Here is a 23,313-nt window from a genome sequence, read left to right as displayed (position 1 = left end):
TCATCACTCTCTTTCTTATTTTCCCCATCTCCATTCCCCTCCTCTTCCCCCGTTTCTGTCCCCCTCGTTTGCTAACCATTCCTCTATCTTTCTCTGTCCCGCCGGGTGGCTCAGGAGTTCGAGCGGATTGTCCACTAATCAGAAGGTCGGTGGTTCGATTCCCGGCTCCTTGGGCAAGATGCCGAACCCCAAATTGCTCCCGATGGTTGTGCCAGCAGCACTGCATGGTAGCTTGTAGGGGTGTCACGATACACTCAGTTCACGATACGATACGTATCACGATACTGGGTTCACGATAACGATACGATACGATACGATTTTAACAATATTTTTTTAAACTTGAATAATGACAATATATGACTGGAAAAGTAGTATTTTATTTGAAATGCACAAATACAAAACATGCTGTTGTGGGAAATTGTTATTACAATAACAACTAGAAAAAACATGAGATTGGAGATAAGACTTATCTTGAAATAGAATGAGTTACACCGTCACTTAGATTTACTTTGAACTACCGTAAAAGGTTTCTCAGCAGTATAAATTCTCATTATGCATCTTCAGTTTTTCTTCAAACTCAAACAACAAGACTTTTCTTAATCTATTTTTTATGCATCTTCAGTTTTTCCTGTCAAGTAAACAGTTTTGCCAGAAACTCAATTGAATGGTTTCTCTCCTGTATAACTTCTCATGTGTCTCTTCAGAGACTTGTTCAACTGAACTACTTTCCACACATTGAACTTCAACAAACAAAGACGTTTCTTAGTCTATTTTTGAAAAAAAAAAAAAAAAAAAAAAAAAATCTTTTTTTCGCGATATGAGATTTCATCTCAACGATACATATCGTGACGTTTTACTATCGCGAAATTTCGTGGGACGATATATTGTGACACCCCTAGTAGCTTGCCACCATTGTTGTATGAATGGGTGAATGTAGACATAGGCATGTGCTGTAAAGCAATTTGATAGGTCGGTAGACTAGAAAAGCAGTGTATAAATGCGTTCCATTTACCACTTACCACCGTTCCCCTGTCTTGTTCCCACACACATTATGGTTTACTGTTGAGGCTATAAGTCATCTTAAGACTTTTGCCTACAAAGTAGGTGGTGGACACAGTCGTCATCTGTGTCTTTTTACATATTGACTGATGAATTTTTGCCAAAATGGATACACAACGTTTTGGCATCATTCCTTCCCTCTCCATCCCCCTCCTTCCTGATCGCTCTTCTTCTCCTGGTTGCTCCCCTCCCTCTCCCTCTCCTGCTCCTCTCATCCCTCTCTTCCCTGCCTGCCTGCTTTCCTGGTGACAGAGTGTGACTGTGAGCGCGGTGACAGCTGGCCGGCGGGGCCACAGTCCGCCGTCTCGGCCCGCGGGGAATCAATCACGCGAGCCGGGATCGATAGCGCAGGACCGGCGCCGCGGACCGGCTACCGACTGGGCTCAGCAGCGGGCTGACTGATGAGCGGAGCCACAGCTCCACTGAGCAGAAAACATCATCCATAACCATCAAGACGGCAAAGACGACACACACGCCCCCCTTTTTAAGTATGCACCGCTGCATACACACACACACGCATGATGTAAAAGTACACACAGCAGATACAGCCTACATCAATCACTCTGAAACAAATGCATGTGTAGGTTAAGGGGGTGGGAATCACCAGAGTGCCCATTATCAGTCCAATATCGTTGTGATAAAAAAAGCGATACATTGTTATCTATTGCGATTTACCATTTTTTCAACTGCAAATTATGTCCCCCAAAAGGAAACATCAGTTTTATCTAATGCGATAAAGTCTGTTCATCTTACTTCGATCATTTTTATTCCAGCAAAACGGGATTGTCAAGCAGACAGACTGACCAATACTGTCACAAAAACCTTAAATGTTGCATGCACTGACACTTATATAATAAAATATCGCAATACTTGACATCCGTGTGATACAATAATATTTGCCACACACAATATCACAATACTACGCTGTATCGACCCCTGACACCCCCCCCCCCCCCAAATCACTCCCTAGTGTACCGTATATGCAAATGCTGATGTCTGTGACTTATGTGCTCTCTGTCTGGTGCCAAAAAATAGAGCACATCTGTACCCATATCTCAATCTCATTCATTCAGGTGTCTGTCCTAAACCAAACAGCGTGCGGCGCGCTCACTCACAGTCTATTACCAAGCCCTCAGTCAGCCCTGGCCTTTCCTTATTGAGTCCACATCACATAGCGCAGCAGCCCAGCATTAGCCCACTCGATCACTCTCTGCAGGGGGAAAAGCACCACTTATCAGCCCACTAGCAGCTAATTAGACTGCCATAATAGGGCTGAACGGAAATTAGGGGGTTGATTGTGATGGGTGAGGAGGGTGCTTGATCACTGATGTGTAGTGCACTTAAAGGTATTATACAATCAACACCGTGTTTTCCAGCCAATTAAATCCAACGTAGTCAAAACTCATTTGAATGCAGAGTAGGCATATAGTGTGAAAAGGCAGCAGAAAAGGCAGTTGTGAACTGCAGCCTTTCAAAAACATGCCCCTCTCATCTGCCTCAGGGTGGAGGTAATTTTCCCTATTCTCCTTCTGGAGACAGCGGGTACCACCTGCGACAGTCATCTTGATAGCACTTATCCTCCTCCATCTGCACCACCAACCAACAGCCACTGAGCTCTGAACGCTGCACTCATTTCCTCTGCTATTTTGATGCGATGAAGTTCATCGACATTTTCCATCTGGGCGAATTCAAGATTCACTTAGTAAGTAATCAGATTACGCAAATGAGGCATTTGACTTAGCATGCAAGTATGCAAGACGACGCAATACAGAAAAGCAATCACAAATATATAAAGTGCAAAATATAAAGTCATTTAAAGTGATTTTCTACATAACAAGGAGCAGAAACAGCCGGCAGACATGCCACAGGCTGTTTGGATGAATATCTATTTTGGGTGACGTTATTGTTATTATCTCAATCATAGCAGCTAGAGAGAGTGGATGCAACCTTTACCCAGTGGAGTTAGTGCCCTTGCGCTGATTGTAATCAGACGTTAGCCGACTGACGTCCATTGCACTGATTGCAATGTCAGTGGGCTGAGCATAGCAGCACTGTAATTACCTCCGCCAACAACAGAGTTGGCCAGGACTCCAGGAGGTCATGTCATCACCCCTGTTTCCACGCCCACTGGTCAAAAGGGGGAGTGGCAATGGCCCTGACCAATTGCAAAAAGGTGCCTAACTTCCAAATGGATTCACCTAACACAATGACATTTTTCAGAAAGGTTGGCTGAGGTACAGTATGCACTCTACCAAGTGCCCTCTAGTGGTTAGTGTGCTACCGCAAAAAATATAGCGAAAATTGTTTTTTTACTGTGATGTCGCTAGGGATGATGCGCTTATACCGGGGGGGAAGGGAAGCTTTAGAAGGCATTTTCTATTTGATTGATGGTTTTACCCCAACCTTGAACGTTGTCAGGTCAAGAGATACGGAGGAGAAATAAATCATCTGTGTGATCTGAAAGTTGTCAGGTCAAGAGATAGAAATATGCGTATGGATTCACTCACTAAAGTGTGACTGGAAATACCAAGAAGTAACACACTTGATTCTATGTTTCCTTCAGGTTGTTAAAATATCTTGATTATTTTAATGTAATGCAGTTGGCTTGTTCTTTAACATGAACCTTATCATTTTCACAATGTAATTAGCCAATTTCACGTCCCACCCAAATCAGCCATTTTGTGTCTAAAAGGCAAGAAGCAAAACAAAGAAGCAAAGCCTGCTGTCCTCCACTGCAGGGGCAGCTGGTCCAGTCCCAGCACTCGAATGAATGTCTTGCTTGCACCCTGTGTTACTTCCTGCATTTTAGACACAAAATGGCTGATTGGTGGGTGGGATGTGAAATAGGCGCATGTCTTAATTTTCGGCATGCTCTTTTCTTGTATCTATTTTATGTAATACACTTTGAATTTATCTGTATGAAATGTGCTCTAGAAATGAACTTGCTTTGCCTCACTGTACAATGAGTGAATATATTTTTTTATTACGGATTGCCCCAGTGGGAATGGAACCATTAGCCTTGCAATATTAGCATCACACTCTGGGCTATATAAAGATAACACCCTTAGACCAGAGAGCGCCCTCGCTGGTCATAAAGCATACTGTGAACAGCTGTAAGGATAACACCCTTAGAGCAGAGAGCGCCCTCGCTGGTCATCAAGCATAGTACTGTGAACAGCTATATAAAGACAACACCCTTAGAGCAGAGAGTGCCCTCGCTGGTCATAAAGCATACTGCGAACAGTTTTGTGACCAGCCTGCACACTGCAGACTGGAACTACACACTGCACTTCTAGTGTGATCTTGACGCTTAAGTGAGATGCAGCTATTGCTCTGTAGGATTTCACACACAAAGCATAATTGTCGATTGCTGTGGCTCTGAGCACTAGCGTCTGTAGCAGCTAGCTTGCCATAGGTCAGCTGCTCAGTATCGAGGCCTCCAACTGGTGACATTTACGCACCTTGTCTCTGGAAGAGTTGGCTGCTGACGATCAGGGTCATGGAGGCCACCTTCTGTTTCTGGAGTACATCAGGAGGGATACAGGTGTAGAAGTCATGCAGCAACTGACTGGAGAGAGAAAGAGAGAGAGAGCAAAATGAAACAGAGAGAACAGGGAGGAAGGGATGAATATTGGAGGCAGGAATATGAGGGGTTTGTTTGTGTACGTGTGCATGTGTGTGTGTGTGTGTGTGTGTGTGTGTGTGTGTGTGTGTGTGTGTGTGTGTGTGTGTGTGTGTATGTTTGTGTGTGAGTAATTAATAATAATCAGTGAGATCAGCAGCGGCGTATTTTATGAAAATGCATTCAGCACAATAGATCAAAAATCATTTTCCACAGATTATTGCTTATTGGATATTACCAATAACACTAGGCTCAATTATGAACCTAATTCCATTCTACCATGTTGGATGAAAAGATGAGATGAAAGAGAGAGTTAAACCACATATTACTGGATCATCAAGGTGTACAAAAGTGCAAGGTTATTGCTGAACATGGAGCACAGCAGCTAGTCATGTGTGCCAGAAGCGATGGTTGTATCCGAGCACAGCACAGCACAGCACAGGCCTGAGCAGAGCTGAGGAGAGCGTGCCATGCCCAGAGCGCAGAGCCTAAACACATTTTAATGAAGATGCGGGTTTGACTCATCGTCTGCCCCAAATTCAATATCGGAATAATTAAACGGGCTGGTTGCAAGCCCTGACGCCGCTTAGAAAGATTGAATTTTCAGAGCGTGGCAAAGCCTCTGTTTTCTGTGTCTCTGTCTCAACTCTGTGTCTCTGCCTCAACTCTGTGTCTCTGTGTCTCTGTCTCAACTCTGTGTCTCTGTGTCTCTGCCTCCTCGCATTAAGCCGTGCTGCAGACTCCAGCAACGCTTCCACTAATTGTGCAAAAGACTAAAACGAATGCGCCACCTCCGCTCCCCGAAACGAACAATAGCAACAAGGTTCGTAGCACTTTGTGACATGTGTAAGCTGACGACGGGACGCACTGAGACACGGCGGTGGCTGCCGGAGACTAATCAGCTGCGCGAATCATCTGAGCAGCACAGTCTAATTATTAAAACATGAAAATGTCAGCCTGTGCCCTATAGCCCCAAAGGACACATAGAGCAACCGAGATACACGCAGAGCTGACGGTGCCTGTGCTTGTGTCTGCTCTCTGAAGCACACCACAGGTGAGTTGAAGGTCTACTGATTGGACTGGAGAAGAGACAACGCTTTGACGTCCACCTCATGCAGAGTAATTGTAATTCACGTGGCTTGCTTTTGGAAAATGTGCCTGAGGCAACCGATCAATTTCGGATGGCTATGGCTATGTGCGCGTCCGTCTGTGTGTGTGTGTGTGTGGGTGTGTGTGTGTGTGTGTGTGTGTGTGTGAGTGTGTGTGTGTGTGTGTGAGTGTGTGTGTGTGTGTTGTGACATTGTGTTGACACCTAGCCACTCCAGAGACTGAATTGGCAGATGCGGCTGATCCGCCAAACACAAATAAATCACACACAATCGCACACAAACACACACGGGTCGCAGAGAGGTTAGGAGGGAAATCATGAGGGAGAGAGCGTTTGAAATGGAACCAGCCAAGTCAAGAGAATGTCAATTAACATCAGCTTTCACCAAAGTAATAAGGTCGTGGAAAAGACGACGACTCATTGGTTGGCTGTGAAATTGCTAGAGGACAAGTGAAGCAGCCGAGACATGTCTTTTCCAGGCTGCTAACACCGCAGGCCGGTCTGGGACGTACGCCCTGATCTTTAGCTGAGCTAAACGCTAGATTGTATGTTAGATCCTGGGTCAAGCGGAGGTTAAATAAGCCATTCCGAGTCATTTGGCTCTGGAGGAGGCCAAGCATCAAGCTGGAGCAGGAGAGGAAGTGGCTTAAGAATGGGCTCTGTTTGTCGGCTTCACAGTGGGATCAAAAGGTGGTGTGAGAAATTGCCAATTCACTCAGGGGCAGACAGAGGAGCAGAGCGGGGTCAGAGAGAGAGAGAGAGAGAGAGAGAGAGAGAGAGAGAGTGTGTGTGTGTGTGTGTGTGTGTACATGCATGCATGTGTGTAAGCTCACCTGAGGAGTTTGGCGTCAAACACTTTCTCCACATCATGCAGGACTGTTGGCACGTACTTCAGAGCGGCGACCTGAAAACACATGAGGATGAGAGGAGGGATGGGCCTGAAAACACATGAGGATGAGAGGAGAGATGGGCCTGAAAACACATGAGGATGAGAGGAGAGATGGGCCTGAAAACACATGAGGATGAGAGGAGAAATGGGCCTGAAAACACATGAGGATGAGAGGAGAAATGGGCCTGAAAACACATGAGGATGAGAGGAGAAATGGGCCTGAAAACACATGAGGATGAGAGGAGGGATGGGCCTGAAAACACATGAGGATGAGAGGAGAGATGGGCCTGAAAACACATGAGGATGAGAGGAGGGATGGGCCTGAAAACACATGAGGATGAGAGGAGAGATGGGCCTGAAAACACATGAGGATGAGAGGAGAGATGGACCTGAAAACACATGAGGATGAGAGGAGAAATGGGCCTGAAAACATGAGGATGAGAGGAGAGATGGGCCTGAAAACACATGAGGATGAGAGGAGGGATGGGCTTGAAAACACATGAGGATGAGAGGAGGGATGGGCCTGAAAACACATGAGGATGAGAGGAGAGATGGGCCTGAAAACACATGAGGATGAGAGGAGAAATGGGCCTGAAAACACATGAGGATGAGAGGAGAGATGGGCCTGAAAACACATGAGGATGAGAGGAGAGATGGGCCTGAAAACACATGAGGATGAGAGGAGAGATGGGCCTGAAAACACATGAGGATGAGAGGAGAGATGTGCCTGAAAACACATGAGGATGAGAGGAGAGATGGGGAGGTGAAAGAGGACGATGCAAAGGAGATGGTGGAGGAGGACGGGAGCAAGGTGAGTTGAGAGCAATTACCCTGAGCAGCAGCGTGGTGGTGAAGTCAGTTCTCATCAGACTGTTGATGGACTCAAACAGCTTCCTCAGTGACAACTCAAACTCCCCATGCTCCTTCCCCTCGTACAGCCTGGACAGAAGAGAGAGAGAGAGTGTGAGAAAGCATGAAGTGAGATGATTAGAGAAGGATAGAGGAGATGAAAGACAATAAATCAGGAGAGATGCACAATCAATGAGAGAGGGAAGTGGAGAGAGAACCTGAGACCAAAGAGTCAAAACAAGGATGAGATGAAGCCCAAGTTTGATGTAAATATCCATTAACAGCCTTATTTCCACCTCTGTGTACCTGAACTATGTGAGGATGCTTGAGTCTCGGGCAAAAAGTTATTTCATAAAGGAAAATTGTTTTGTATTGAATTGGTACTATCCAATTTGCAGCAGAAAGTATTTCTGTAAGATATCAGAAATATGTTCTAAAGAGATGTGGTGGTATACTGCAAAATACATGAGCGGTGATGATTGCATATACAGCCATAACCAGCCATTTGATTCCCTCCTGCCTCACTCTTTCCCAACCTACTATAGACCTTATTCGACTGACATCACCGCCGACATATTGATCGACATAGTGCAGCAGCTCTCAAGTGACAGCCTATGTGGAGCAGCGTTTATAGGAAGCTAGCCGCCGTTAGCGTTACCTGTATCGTTCCAATTGCGCTCGGATGGTGACCTGCGTTACACGTGGCTGTAGTAACGACAGCAATAAAGTCCCCGTGGTTTGTTTCTATCTCTACCGTCCACAGACGTGAAGGGAGCGAGACTGAGGATACGTCAGCAGCACAGGAGAGGTGTGTGCATAGTTAGGAGGAGAGACAGGTGAAACTTTCTGACAGCTCCTCACAGCAAAGTGTGTTCACCTTGTTCTTTTGTTTATTTATTACAGGCATTAACGGCAGCATACAAACAACAACTGTGGGGTTTTTATTGCTGTCATCACTATCGCTATTTTGTAATGGAACAGAAACGACAATAAGGCTGTTACTAGTTGTCAGCTGCAGCGCTGTGTGCGCGCAGGACGGTATGTCAACAATATGGTGCGTGCAGGGTTAGCGAATAAGGTCTATTGTTGTTATACATTTCAATCAGTCTCAATGCAGTATTATGTTGATGAGGTAATAACCAAACAATGTTCGAATATGCTGACTGCTATGATTAGAACAGATATCCTTGCACTTAAAAAACAAAAACATAATCCATATCACTGTGTAATCACACACACACACACACACACACACACACACACACACACACACACACATCCTTTCATCCCTGTCCTTCCATGCCTCCTCTCTCTCTCTTTCTCTCTTTCTCTCTCTCTCTCTCTCTCTCTCTCTCTCTGTGATCAGTGAAGCTGTGCAGATGTTCATTACAATAGAAGTTATGAGTGCTGGGGAAGGATTAGCATGTGGCACATGGTATTCAGCATGTGTGTGTAAGTGCGTAGGGGGGAGGGATTAGGCGGTAACACATAGGTATTATCAGAGGGGTCTTTGCAGAAGGCAGCTAAGATTATAGACGCATTGTCCTGCTTAATCCACCAGCCCTGTGTGCATGCACGCGTGTACAGTATGTGCGTGAAGATGTCCAGATGTGTCAGGGTCGGAGGTGGTGTGATAACATTGGTTCATATGGGCACACACACACACGCACGCACGCATGCACGCCCACACACACACACGCACGCGCACAGACAGCTAGTTCAGGAATTACTGGAAACAGATGGGGAGGAGACAAAGAGAGAAACAGAAAAGGCATAATATCGAGAAATGAGGAGAAGGGGAGTGGTAGAGAGAGCAAGAGAGGGAGAGAGGGAGAGATAGAGTGAGAGAGACAGGGAGAGAGAGAGAGAGAGAGAGAGAGAGAAAGTAGCTGGGTTTCCATCCAAATGTATTGCAACTTTTAATCAAATTTTCAGAAAGTCGGCAAAAGAAAATGATAAATAATGCGTGTTTCCATCCACTGCTATTATGCGAATTATAGAGCTGTCAATCACCTGGTGTTTGAGGCTGTCTGAGCTGCTGATCAGCTGCTAGACCCGATATACAGCTCTATTAAACACATCTAACGTTATTCATTTAAAGTTTCTTGATGATCTACAAGTAGACAAAGGTACCATAACGCCATTTCTGGATTACAAGGTGCCACTCAGCAAGCATAAAGTTATAATCCACGGAGCAGATAGTAAGTGAATACAATTTCATTCAATTCTAGAAGTGAGTCGCCTTAAAGTTAATATCCCAGTCTTCTTCTGTTTACCACGGCGGGTATTGTGCTGCGTATTTACCATTATTAACCGTGTGTAGCCCTATTGTGTGTAGGCTACACGGCATGTCATGTTTTGCAGTGATCAAGGCAAACTGCTGTGGTTTTTGGTAAATGGTAAATGGACTGCATTTATATAGCGCTTTTATCCAAAGCGCTTTACAATGTGCCTACATTCACCCATTCACACACCGAGGGCGGCTAGCTGCCACGCAGGGTGCTGGCACCGCCATCGGGAGCAATTTGGGGTTCAGTGTCTTGCCCAAGGACACTTCGACATGCGGACTGGAGGAGCCGGGGATCGAACCACCAACCTTCCGATTAGTGGACGACCTGCTCTACCTCCTGAGCCACAGCCGCCCGTTTTTGAATGGAGAGACAACAGAATATCGCTTAAACTGTTTCCACCGCACGTTTCGCATTTTTCTTTTATCGATACACCCGACTTTTCCGCTTCCCTCAAGCGTGAAAACTTCTTTGCAATATTTGGAGGCTTTTGCAAAATTAGGCAGCGTTTCCACTCATTTTTCTTATGCGCAAATTGAAATTTCACATAAAAACAGGTGGATGGAAACCCGACTAGAGAGAGAGAGAGGGAGAGAGAGAGAGAGACAGAGAGAGAGAGAGAGAGAGAGAGAGAGAGATGAAATGGGAAAGGGGAGTGGGAGGCAAAGTAGAGAGGGAGGAAGGCTATTGGAAATGGATATTGTGTGTGATGGAGGGATGGACAATCCGGGACTGATCCATAGCCAATCTCATTGCAGAGGACAAAAAGAGAGGCAGAGCTGACAAGACATGGTTCAACAATAAGGCTCGCCAAGTGGTGAGGGAAAGAAATCAGAGTTGTCACTCTGGAGAAAATGGAGGTGGGTAAAGTCACAATTTATGAGCTGAAGTGAGAGCGAATGATCCTGCAAACAGGGGTTTAGTTGGTTGGCGTGAGAAGATGTGGGCGAAATGCCAACTATGCAATTCCACCTTCTGCAGCAAGTTTGAGAACAAGGCAGACAAAACAGGGTCGTTTTTCAAAGGCACATCAAGTTTCCGAAAAACAAGAGCCGACAGCATCTAGCTTGGATGGCTGTTAAGAGGGCTGCCGACATCTCCTCCCTCTGGGGCCTTGCAGGGGCGTATACCCAACATGAATGCTGAGGCAAGTCAGGTGATCGCAAAACTGATTACCACAGAGTATCATGTTTAAAAAAAAAAATTTTTACTGCATACTCCAGTGTGATTGCTCTTCGACAGAAGAACGGGATTGGCGATCCTATGTTTCGGCCTAGTCAACTTCTGTAATATTCTATAAATGTTCTATGGCTATGATTTAAAAACAAAGGTGGCCAAATGATGTTTAATTTATGTATTATTTATTCATTTATACATGGGTATCTATTAAGATTCATAAAAGCTATCCATTTGTCTGTCTTAAGGTTTGCCATGGTCATATGAGGACCTTGGAGGAGCATTCTTGGAGGACCTAAGGCCTGCCAGGTTCCTCAGTGTCCTGACAGACTGTGAGACTAATGTGAGCCTCAGTTGACCTTGAGGGAGTTGATATATCAGGATGCTGAAAGATGGCGAGCCAAAGAATGTGTTCTTGGCGGTATGCCACTGCTGTCGGACGCTGTGCAGCTCTTAATGCTGGTAAGATAAACGCTTCGAACATAGTTTGAAGGAACATTTGTTGGTGAAATTTTGTTATGTTTCATAAATAGATGTTTGATGGTAGTTAAAAAAAACATTTGACATAATTGCAAATAGTATTTCAGAAAGTTTGCCTCCCAGAAGCACAAGTGAGTCGGCTTCAGAGCCTCGGTGATGGACGGGAGGCGTAGGTGGGGGGTATCTACTCTACTCTAGGAAGATGTCCGCCACTTCATTAACATCCAGTGCTTTGCCCATGGACTAGAACTGGCAGCAATAGATGCCATAAATGGGGATAAGAGAATGATGTGTCACTGCATTAATTTGAAATTAAAGCATGTTTAACCCAGTAATGTTGTATTACCTATACTAATGTGTCCTTCATACAGGCGACTCCTCCTCCAGTACCAGTACCACTATCGGCCCAAAGCCTGGAGAGAGCTCAAAGTGCTAAGTGGGGTCCCCCAGCGTTAAGATCTGGAAGACGACTAGTCTCACTTCATGCCAGACTCTCTCCGATTCACGCTGTACCCATGCAGGAGAGAGTCTGGCTGCTGTTTCTCTCACTCTGGACTAGCGGGGGGGAAAGGCTCTGCTTTACAACCACCCACTGAAAGTACCAAGCAGGCGTGCTTTATTGCACAATCCAAATCTCCCATCAAAGTCTTGCCATTTTCTGCGTGTAGCAACGAGCTAGCGTTGTTGATGTTGTTGTTTCACAGCAGCGGAGGCATGTGAGAGCGACACGCAGGAAACAGAAGGGAAATCTCTTTCCGTTCCGACTTAATGGTCAGAGCGGGTCGGAGCCAATGGCAGAGCTTGCAGGGAGCGGAAAGGGATTTTCTTCCGCTTGCCGACTGAAAGAGTCGGTCAACGGCAGAGCTTATAGAGACACTGCGTAACGCGTCATCATTCAGAAACCACGCCCAAGACGGGGGAAAACAGAAAGCCCCCCTCCAATCCTGCCGTTCTCCTATGTCACGTGCATGGTTGCGTGTTGCAGAAAAAGATCGTATATACGGAAGATGAACACTCCAACTTACTTCCTTGACAGCTAGATCCACATTTTTCTTCTCGCCAATTCTCAATGGCTTCCTTGTTTTGCTCAGGAGTACAAAAAAACTTTAACTGGCGATTTTTTACATTTGTTGTCTGCGCAGCCCACCACACAACAGCTTTTAGCTATGTTTAATTCAAGGAAAATGACAGTGTGTGGAAATGAACGGAGCCTTTCCCCCGTGATGGGCGTGGCCTATTTCATGCAGTGTCTCTATACCAGCAGCCTGCTTCCATGCAGTCAGAATAGAAGCCGACCAATCTGGGGGGGAAGACATGAACATGGCATGTGTGTGCTTTGTCCAGATCTGTCCGTGGCGTAGACATGATCAGGAGAGAGAAGCAGGGTGTTCAGATATCGAAGGACTACAGACGTCCTCCTGTTTGTGTGGTACTGATATCCTGAAGGTTTTGAGCTAGTCAGTTTCCCCCCATGCTTTTCCCCTCTGTATTGTTTTGAGTTATTAGTATAGTGTAGACGTGGCATTGTTTGTCTTTGCAGTCGAAGTCTGAAGCTTCAGGAAGACAGTGTCACACTCCCCAAAGCCTTACAGGCCTTTGAGACTGCACTGCTCATGCTCACAAGCATGGCCTCAACAGCTGGAGAGAGCTCAGAAGGCTTTCTTCAGGACTCCCTGGAGGGACAGCTCCATGCAGCGCAGCACCAGAGCTTCAGCCAGAGGAGCAGGGATAGATTTGACAGGTAGCAAATGAAAAAGGGAAACTAAGAACATTTGTTGATATAGTTCAATTAGCTGTTCATAAAAGGGTTCAGTCCATCCTGTTCACTGTGTGACATGTTTTAATTGCACATTGCCCCTGCCTTTAAAACAAACTTTTTAAAATTAACTTTCATGTTGATGGATTGAAGAGCCAACTCCTTGGTGCAGTCACCAAAAACATGAGCAGCCGTTTCAAGGAGCTGGAGAGAGACAAGACTCGCAGGTGGCTGCAAGGTTGTTGGTGAACCCGAGGGCGTGGCCCTCAGAGGAGGCAGACCTGGCCAGTTATGGAGCAGATCATCAGCAGACCGCCGGCCGGGTTCCAACCCCGGTCGCTGCTGGAAGGACTTACTGGATTCCACCAGGTGTGACTGTGTCATATTCGGGCTGTGAGGCGACCGTTGGAGCTGATCGCGGCCACTCTAGTCAATGCTTATGTTTCCAGCAGACGCACCGCGGTGAGATCCAGAAGCAGCGCTCCACTAAAAATACGCTTTCAGTCTATTTTTGACAGATCGACCTGGCAGGACTGTCAGATACGGGAAAGGCATAGAGAATACGGGCAATTTTCAAAATAAAACACCCTGTGCAGGCTCGTGATCGTATATCACAAGGAGACGAAATGCAAGCGTGTTCTCCTCCTGCCAACAGGCACTGTATGTGAAATATAGATACAAAATAATGACGATGGATGTTTATAACAACTAAAAACACAGCCGCAAATCTTTGATCCATGTTGCCCATAACTGGATTGAAATGTGTCTGTAGGCTACAGCACAAGAAAGTAATCTCTCTCTCTCTCTGGGGGTCAGGCCAGGGTCACCATCTGAGCCGTGTGTGCATGCGTGTGTGTGTGTGCGTGTGTGTGTGTGTGTGTGTGTGTGTGTGTGTGCGTGTGTGTGTGTGTTAAAGCCTGACTAAAGAAGTTACATTGATAAGAAGTGGCAGCTAATACATCGTTCCATTGCAACATCAGTGCACAGCAAAACCGCCATTTTGGCCTGAAGGCGAATACTCTGATTGGCTGTCATTCTGATGAATGTTCTGATGTTATTCCATTGGCACAAGGAAGTGTTTTTCAGGCCAAAATGGTGGCAGCGCTGTTGTCAAAAAAGCACCAGTGTCGACTCTTGCCTCAACACTCTTGGGCCTGACCACCACCTCTCGGGCTGGCTGGCAGGCAGAAGTAAGGGAGATGGATGATGTTGATTCCTACTAAGAATTCATTGTTCCCCCTTCGTCCATAGAGAATAAATACATCCAGAGACATTATGAAGCAAAGGGCAAAAATAAATCTCTCACATTTCATATATCTCTCTCTCTGACACAGCTCAATGTGTCTCTGCCACATAAACACAATTAAAACAGACAATAAAAGAAGCCATTTAACTAGGTAGCCTAGTTACTAGGGGTTGGAATGACCAGATGCCACATGATACAATATTATCGTGATACTTAAGTCATGATACGACAGTATTGTGATATTGTGATATGCCAGTATTGCAATATTGAGTTTTGCGATATTGTGATTTATTACCTTTTTTCCACTGCAAATTATGTCCCCAAAGGAAAACTTTGTCAACCCAGTCTGTTCATTTAATAAAAAACCTATCACCTGTCATAAATGTTGCACGCACCTGACAATTTATATAATAACATATTGTGATACTGGCATTCGTGCGATACGATATATCACCACACGAAATATCGCAATACTATGCTGTATCGACACCCCCTCCCCGAGCCCTACTAGTAGTTACTCATGGTGGGATATTTATCCTACCACCTCTGCGAGTCCAAAAACTCGGTCAGACAAAACGCTCTGCTCCTGAAACGTCCCCGGTGGGGTTTGAAGCCGTGCAGAGGAGGGAACAAAAGCTGATCAGAACCGGACCGCGGCGCAGCCACTCTCTGTGGATTCCAGCAGTAAGCCTTACGGCACGCGCTCTATGCGGCGAGCCACTGATTTTTGACCCACTTGCAAGTGGGGGAAGAGGGAGGGGAGGGGGGGGGGACTGCATTAACATGCAACCCTGAAAGAGTTCAAAAGTAAAAGTAAAGGGCGGAAGGAATGAAAGAAATGAAAAGAGGAGTCAAGTTCAGAGAGGAAGGGAGTTTTGAAGATGATGGAGGGAAAGAGGACAGGGAATGGGAAGTTGGGGGGTATGTAGCATAGCAGGCGCTCAGGGGAAGGAAAAAAGAAACAGAAACAACTGATGAACTACATCAGACTACTGGGAAGTAAGAACAAGTTATGGAGCGTGAAGGAGAAAGAGAGGGTGAATGAAACCTGGTGCACAGTGCTGTAGCCAACATATTTGTTTGAAGTAAACATCATATACTCTTTAATAGATATTGAACACAAAGCCAGTTTGACAAGCTAATAAATCTTCCATGCCGCCTATTTAACTATTAATGGCCGCCAGTCTTTGACGGAGGAGCTGTACAGATGCACCTACAGCGCCAGGCACTCCCATGAATACCTGATCGCCTCTTGGCCTGCTGAGTCCTTATAGGGGGATAATTTTCAAACTTTAGATGCACAGTAACTTTAAGTTTGTCTGAGGCAGGTAGTTTAGATGCACAGTAACTTTAAGTTTGTCTGTGGCAGGTAGTTTAGATGCACAGTAACTTTAAGTTTGTCTGTGGCAGGTAGTTTAGATGCACAGTAACTTTAAGTTTGTCTGTGGCAGGTAGTTTAGATGCACAGTGACTTTAAGTTTGTCTGTGGCAGGTAGTTTAGATGCACAGTAACTTTAAGTTTGTCTGAGGCAGGTAGTTTAGATGCACAGTAACTTTAAGTTTGTCTGAGGCAGGTAGTTTAGATGCACAGTAACTTTAAGTTTGTCTGAGGCAGGTAGTTTAGATGCACAGTAACTTTAAGTTTGTCTGAGGCAGGTAGTTTAGATGCACAGTAACTTTAAGTTTGTCTGAGGCAGGTAGTTTAGATGCACAGTAACTTTAAGTTTGTCTGAGGCAGGTAGTTTTGCAGACATCATTTTGTTTGAAAGAAGGCAGACTGAGAGTGGTGTTCTCTTTCGTTCATTTATTTTTACACACTGACAAGAAATCATTTGAGGAGCATAGTATATAGAAAACCCCACCCCCCGTTAATGAGTCCATTGAGAAAACATGTGTAGGTGTGACTTGACGTCACTGCTACAGGTGCGCTGGGTGCGCTCTTGACGCTCGTGCCTGGGCGCGTGCATATAGATGTACTCCTGTGGCTGTGAACGCGCCTGTCCAGGCGCGCCTCTCCAAGTGCGCTCATTTACGCACGGATAGTTGCAACACTCCCGGCCGATGAGACTGACTCCTGTCAACTCATCAATTAATTCAATTCAAGAGGATACAGTAATTGTACAGGTCTTCTCAGATTAATTTTGGAAGGTAGCATAACAAGACAAGAACGCACCTTTCCATCTCTGCCGACGTAGACTTCGGTTATTCTTCCCATTTTCCAAAGATGTTTGGGCAGTTTATCCTCATTGATTAATACAACATCTCCAGGTTTTAGATCCATAGAGCTTTTTACAGAAGAGGAGCAGTGGGCTGACCGCAATTCCATCAGATACTCCTTTTTCCATTGAATCCAGAATTTATTCATAATTCGCTGTCTGTATTTCCATCGCTTGTTCAACTGGTCACGATTTACATCGGGTACTGTTGATACTGCTTTGCCCATTGAGGGAAGCGTGGTCAGACGCTGTCCAATCAGAAAGTGAGATGGAGATAGTGGGACAGGTTCCTCACTGCTTGTGTGGGTATAAGTGATAGGACGAGAATTAACAACAGCTTCAACTTCTGTCAGAAGCGTTTCAATTTCTTCATACCTCAAGGATGCTTTTCCAATCACTTTGCGCAGACAGGTCTTCACTGATCTCACCATTCTCTCCCACATGCCACCCCACCAAGCGGCCTTTTCAGCAATGAATTTCCATGTTATTCGTTTTTCTGCAAAGAATTCCTGTATTTCTTTTGATGACAGGGAATCCCATAATACTTTCAATTCTTTGTCAGCTCTTTTGAATGTTTTTGCATTGTCCGAGTAAATAGTGTGACAAAGTCCTCTGCGTGACACAAAACGGCGAAAAGCCAATAAAAAGTTTTCAGTGGTCATATCAGTCACTAATTCTAAATGAATAGCTCGGGTGACTGCGCAGGTGAAAAGAGCGATGTAAGCTTTGTCGTGGAATTTACAATACAAAGGTCCAGCAAAATCCACTCCTATGATTTCAAAAGGAGGCGCTTCCTCGAGGCGCTGTCTAGGTAAAGGTGCTGAAATCTGCTGAGCAGGTTTGACCTTGTATTTACGACAGATTAGACAAGCATGTACCATTCTTTTCGTCAGTTGTCGTCCTTTTGTTATCCAGAATCTCTCTCTTACTTGATTAAGGGTGTCTTGGAGACCGGAATGCATCACTTGTTTATGACATTTTTTCACTATTAACTCTGGAAATGTCTCATTTGCAGGAAGAATGCAGGGATGTTTTTCTTCAAATTTCCAGTTGGTCATCTGCAATCTACCTCCCACTCTGAGTATTCCTTGGTCATCCAAAAAAGGTCTGAGAAGCTGGATTTTAGAGTGAGCATTTAGTTCTTGACCTCTTTTCAAACGTGAAATTTCATCAGAGAAACTTTTGTTCTGGGTCACTTGAATCCAATAAAGCTCTGCTTCAGTGATTTCCTCATTCTTCAATGCTCCAGTGCATTTTTGTTTTCCTCTTGCATTGTTTATGAATCTTTTGACCCAAGCTGTTACATGCAAAACTCTGTTAAGATCACTATAGTTTTTCAACTCCAGCAATTCATTTTTATTTGAGCTTTCAGAATTTGCCAAATTTGTAATTTCGACTACAGCTAGATTTTCTTTTACAATTTGATCTTCAGGTGCTTCAGTTTCTTTTTGACAGTAATTAATTTCTCTTTGTTTGAGCCACATTGGACCAGTCCACCAAAGTGAATTTTCTTTTAATTTGTTTACACTGATCCCCCTTGTTGCGACATCTGCTGGATTTTCAATTCCACTGCAGTGGTTCCACTGTGCAGGTTCAGTTAAACTCTGTATCTCTCTGACTCGGTTTTCCACAAAGGGTTTCCACTGTTTGGCCGAACTCTTTATCCAATGCAAAGCAATCATAGAGTCAGTCCACAGTTTTACTTGGCTCTTTTCCATGTCCAGATGTGTGATGACGTATTGACTAAGTCTAGCTCCAATAAGGGCACCAAGTAATTCAAGTCTAGGTAGAGTGACCTTTTTCAGAGGAGCCACTCTTGTTTTAGATGTTATAAGAGTTACTGTGCACTCACCATCTTCTGGTATGACTCGCAGATACGCAGCTGCGCAATATGCTCTTTCACTGGCATCACAGAAAACATGTACTTCTTTTTTCACAGATGCGTTCTGATCCACAAGCGCTGCATGATAACATCTGGCTATGTTTATTTTTCTGATGTCAGGCAGCTCTGTGCACCACTGATGCCATAGACATGAAAGGTCATCAGGAAGATCATTGTCCCATTCCAATCCACGTTCCCACATTTGCTGGAAAAGACATTTTACTCTGATGGTAAAGGGAGAAAGAAATCCAATTGGATCAAATATGCGCGCAGCAGCTTGTAGCACGCCTCTTTTTGTGTTTCTTTTATTCTGCAAAAAGTCAATCAAATTGGTCAAATCAAAAATGAAGTCATCCTCTTCCGTTCTCCAGGTGAGTCCAAGAACCTTTAACACAGCATTTTTCACTTCCACTTTTCCTCTTACTGTGTGTTCCATTGTTTCCTCCCACAGGTTTTCCAGCTCTTTAGAATTGGTGCTCCATTTGCATAGCATCATTCCAGCATCTTGCATGATACTCTTAGCTTGCATGGATAAGCTGGCGGCTGCTGGTACACTAGGTACACTACAGATCAGATCATCTACATATAAACACTTATCCAGTGTAGATGTTACAGTAGGATACTGCTGTTGGTATTTTTTCAAGTGGTGTCTAATGGTTGCAGCCAAAAGGAAAGGACTGGGTGATGCGCCAAAAGGGACTCTGGTTATGCGCATAATATTCATTTTGACTTCTTCATTGGGTTTGGGCAGGTCATCAATCCAGAGAAATCTTAATACATCTCGGTCCTGCACACGAATTGATATTTGCAAAAAAGCTTTTGCTATGTCAGCCATAAATGCCACGTTATGTTGTCTGAATTTTAACAGGATGCTGAGTAATTCAGGATTCAAATTAGGGCCTGTCATCAAACAATCATTCAAAGATAGACAGTCAGGAGCATTTGAAGAGGCATCAAACACCACTCTGAGCTTAGTGGTTAAACGCTCCTCTTTAATGACAGCTCTGTGTGGAAGATAATAAAGAGGATTATTTGTTTTGACCTCTTTAACATATTCCACTATGCCCTCGTTGATGTAATCCTGAATAACTGCACTGTATTTGTCAAAAAGTGGCACATTAGTTTTAAACTTTTTTATAAGCTGATCAAAACGTCTTTTAGCAACATGATAATTGGAAGATAGGTCATTGTTTTCATTTTTCCATGGTAAGTTTACCTCATATCTTGATTCTTTGAACTGGATAGTATTTTCAAAAATCTGCATTGTCTCCTCGTCACTTTTCTTTGATTCTTTTTCAGTTACAATCCCGATGGATTCAGTTTCCCAAAAGGAGCGCAGTGTTTGATTTATTTGATCTTCCAGTCCAACACTCACGTGTAGAGCTCCAACATCTGTGGGTCCTATTTCTGAGGTTACATTCAGCATGGATACAGCTCCTTGTATGAGCCATCCAAATTTGCTGTCCAGCGCAACCAATGATCCAGAGAGGCGTTCTAATTTTCCAGACACAATTTTCCAGTAATGATCACCTCCGATCAATACTCCGAGTTCTTGCATCTCCATTCCACTCACGGCCGTGTCAGCTAGTTGCATGCCTTTGCGCTCCAGTTCTCTGCGTAATTCTTCTCCCGCCACCCTCATAATAGAACTACAAACTCGTGGTGTTTCTAGAACATCAAGATCTACACTTTGGCCATTTCTGATGTTACTCAATGTTAGTTTTACTTTATTACAGGTGATAGTTTTTGGTACACCAGAGCCAAATGTGTGTAGTTTAAGAGTCTCTTCACCTATTTTGGGGAGGTTTAGCGCACGGGAGATATTTTGGCACACAAAGCTGCGCTGGCTCCCTCCGTCAAACAAACAGCGGGTGAGTTGCCTTTTTACTGGGGTCTCTATCCAGACAGTCGCAGTTTGAAGGAGAACTGTCTCTCGTTTTGATTCAGTTGGAGACATTGTAATCACGGCATCAGTAGCTGGATCATTTATATTGGTCGATTCATTTCCATCATAGGAGCAAAGGGCTTTGTGATGACGTCGATTACAATTTTCACAAGAAATGCCTTTGGTACGGCAATCTTTAGCCATATGTCGAGTTCCAAAACACACAAAGCATCTTCCTTGTTTTTTCAATTTGTCTCTTTTGTCAGGCACAGACATCTCATTGCACCGTTTAGACAGATGATCATATTTCTCACAGAAAAAACAATATTGTCTGTCCATTTGATTTGAGGAATAAAGCGCAGATGTTGTCATCTGATTATGTCGTTTTGTGCGCAATTCCCATGCGCCATGTGGTTCCTTTTCACGTTCCTTTACGCGCTCCTTGTTTGCGCTCTGATTCATGTTGGCGGCGCGCTCTCGGCTGTCCACCTCTTTCTGAATGAATCCCATCAATTCTTCAACCTTCCAGACATCATCCTCTTCTACTTGTCTGCTGAATTCCACAGTCAGTTCCTCCGGTATGAGTTTCATTAAAATGGGACACAGCAAACTACCATACGTGTTGGAAACGACTCCCATAGAAGACAAACTACGAATTTGGATTTCACAGTTATCATATAAATATCTGAGGGCTTTAACATCAGTGGAATTTTTAACAGGAGTAAGATTTAGGAGTTTGGTCATATGGGCATTAATAACCAAATCCTTTCGACCAAACCTGTTCTGGAGCAATTGGATTGCATTATCATAATTGGCTTCAGTCAATGGCAAGCCTGCAACCACATTAGCGGCTGCACCCGTGAGATATGACCTCAGATAATTAAACTTGTCTGCTTTTGTCAGATGGGGATTTTTATGCACAGCTGATTCAAACTGTCCCCAAAAATACTGCCACTGGCTGATATCTCCAGCATATCGATCAATCACAAGTTTTGGCAGTTTCACATTATTACGCACGGGCTCCGCTTCTAAAGACGAAGCTTCATCTGTATGCGCTCTCCTCATAGCTCTTCTTACTTTAGTTTTTCTGAGTGTGATCTGTTCCTTGTACTCAAGAGCTCTTGTCACTTCTTCCTCCAATTCCTCCGTTTTTGTTTGTTCCTCAATGTCCGCGTCCACTCCGTATAAAACTTCCTCTTTCATCATTAGTTGTTCCATCAATTCTTCCAGTAGGTCGGTATCTGGTTGGTTTTTACCAAGTTCATCGTCAATCTTGTTTAGTTGTTTTGTTACAGATGCGCGGAGTGAAGATCTCTTTGCTTTCAGACGATCAGCCATTGTTCTGTCTTCTTTCTTGTCATGCAAACTAATAGACTTTTCGTCTTTTCTTTCTTTCTATTCCCGGGTTTCGGCACCAGCTTTTGCAGACATCATTTTGTTTGAAAGAAGGCAGACTGAGAGTGGTGTTCTCTTTCGTTCATTTATTTTTACACACTGACAAGAAATCATTTGAGGAGCATAGTATATAGAAAACCCCACCCCCCGTTAATGAGTCCATTGAGAAAACATGTGTAGGTGTGACTTGACGTCACTGCTACAGGTGCGCTGGGTGCGCTCTTGACGCTCGTGCCTGGGCGCGTGCATATAGATGTACTCCTGTGGCTGTGAACGCGCCTGTCCAGGCGCGCCTCTCCAAGTGCGCTCATTTACGCACGGATAGTTGCAACAGGTAGTTTAGATGCACAGTAACTTTAAGTTTGTCTGTGGCAGGTAGTTTAGATGCACAGTAACTTTAAGTTTGTCTGAGGCAGGTAGTTTAGATGCACAGTAACTTTAAGTTTGTCTGTGGCAGGTAGTTTAGATGCACAGTAACTTTAAGTTTGTCTGCAGCAGGTAGTTTAGATGCACAGTAACTTTAAGTTTGTCTGCAGCAGGTAGTTTAGATGCACAGTAACTTTAAGTTTGTCTGCAGCAGGTAGTTTAGATGCACAGTAACTTTAAGTTTGTCTGTGGCAGGTAGTTTAGATGCACAGTAACTTTAAGTTTGTCTGCAGCAGGTAGTTTAGATGCACAGTAACTTTAAGTTTGTCTGCAGCAGCAGTTGGGGGAATAGGAGAGGATGAAAGGAAAGGAAAGGAAAGAGAGAGAGGGGGGGGGAGTGAAGATTTATCGGTTGAGCGATACCCAGGGGAGGCTGGTGACTGGAGCACAGTCAATCCAGGGGCACTGGAGCGATAATGTGATACACACACACACACACACTCACACATGCAGAGTTGTCCTGCATTTTTGGCACGCTCAAAGAGGTTTTAGCCACCCCCCAAAGGCGCAAGGCCAAAAACAATCCTGACAATGACTGATAGATTTGTGTTCAGGACAACCTTGACTGCACACTAATTCAAACTGTACGTTAAAATGACAATGTCTAAAACTCTGTGAAAACACATTTCTCCATCATTTCTGACAATGACTGATCTATTTGTGTTTGACTACTACACACTAAGGCAAAAGGTGACCTGCCTGGGTCACTGTTGGCACTGGGGTTATGTCTCCCCATGCCACCTAGTGGCCAGGTGGGCTATCTATCTCGTGAAAAGGGCCTTTCTGTGTGGAGTTTGCATGTTCTCTGCGTGCTACTGCTCACCTGGGGTTTCCTCCATAGAAAGAACCTCGGCCACTAAAAAGATGCAAGAACAGTGACAGTTGGAAGCAGCTGGTGCCCGGGCACTTCACTGCAGCTGCCCACCACTCCTGGCCTGACCATGGAGGACGAGCCAGGATGGGTCAAAAATGGAGGACAAATTTAATCTGCGCCTTCAAAGCATGTGTGTGTGTGTGTGTGTGTGTGTGTGTGTGT

General features: G+C 44.6%; 1 protein-coding gene across 1 annotated transcript in view; it reads right to left on the bottom strand.

Annotated features, from left to right (window-relative positions):
- dock2 (dedicator of cytokinesis 2) overlaps positions 1 to 23,313 on the bottom strand; it is a 152,473-nt gene that overhangs the window by 100,884 nt on the left and 28,276 nt on the right. The window contains exons 22-24 of the mRNA XM_083651749.1: positions 7,509 to 7,617; positions 6,623 to 6,693; positions 4,521 to 4,627 (exon numbers count right to left, since the gene is read on the bottom strand). Coding sequence (XP_083507875.1) covers positions 4,521 to 4,627; positions 6,623 to 6,693; positions 7,509 to 7,617 — 287 coding nt within the window. The remainder of the gene's footprint in view (positions 1 to 4,520; positions 4,628 to 6,622; positions 6,694 to 7,508; positions 7,618 to 23,313) is intronic.

The sequence above is a fragment of the Poromitra crassiceps genome (genome assembly GCF_964638095.1).
Source record: "Poromitra crassiceps genome assembly, chromosome: 15".
In the NCBI taxonomy this organism is placed as follows: domain Eukaryota; kingdom Metazoa; phylum Chordata; class Actinopteri; order Beryciformes; family Melamphaidae; genus Poromitra; species Poromitra crassiceps.
Note: the sequence above shows the minus strand (reverse complement) of the source record. Positions and strands in the feature narration are given on the sequence as shown.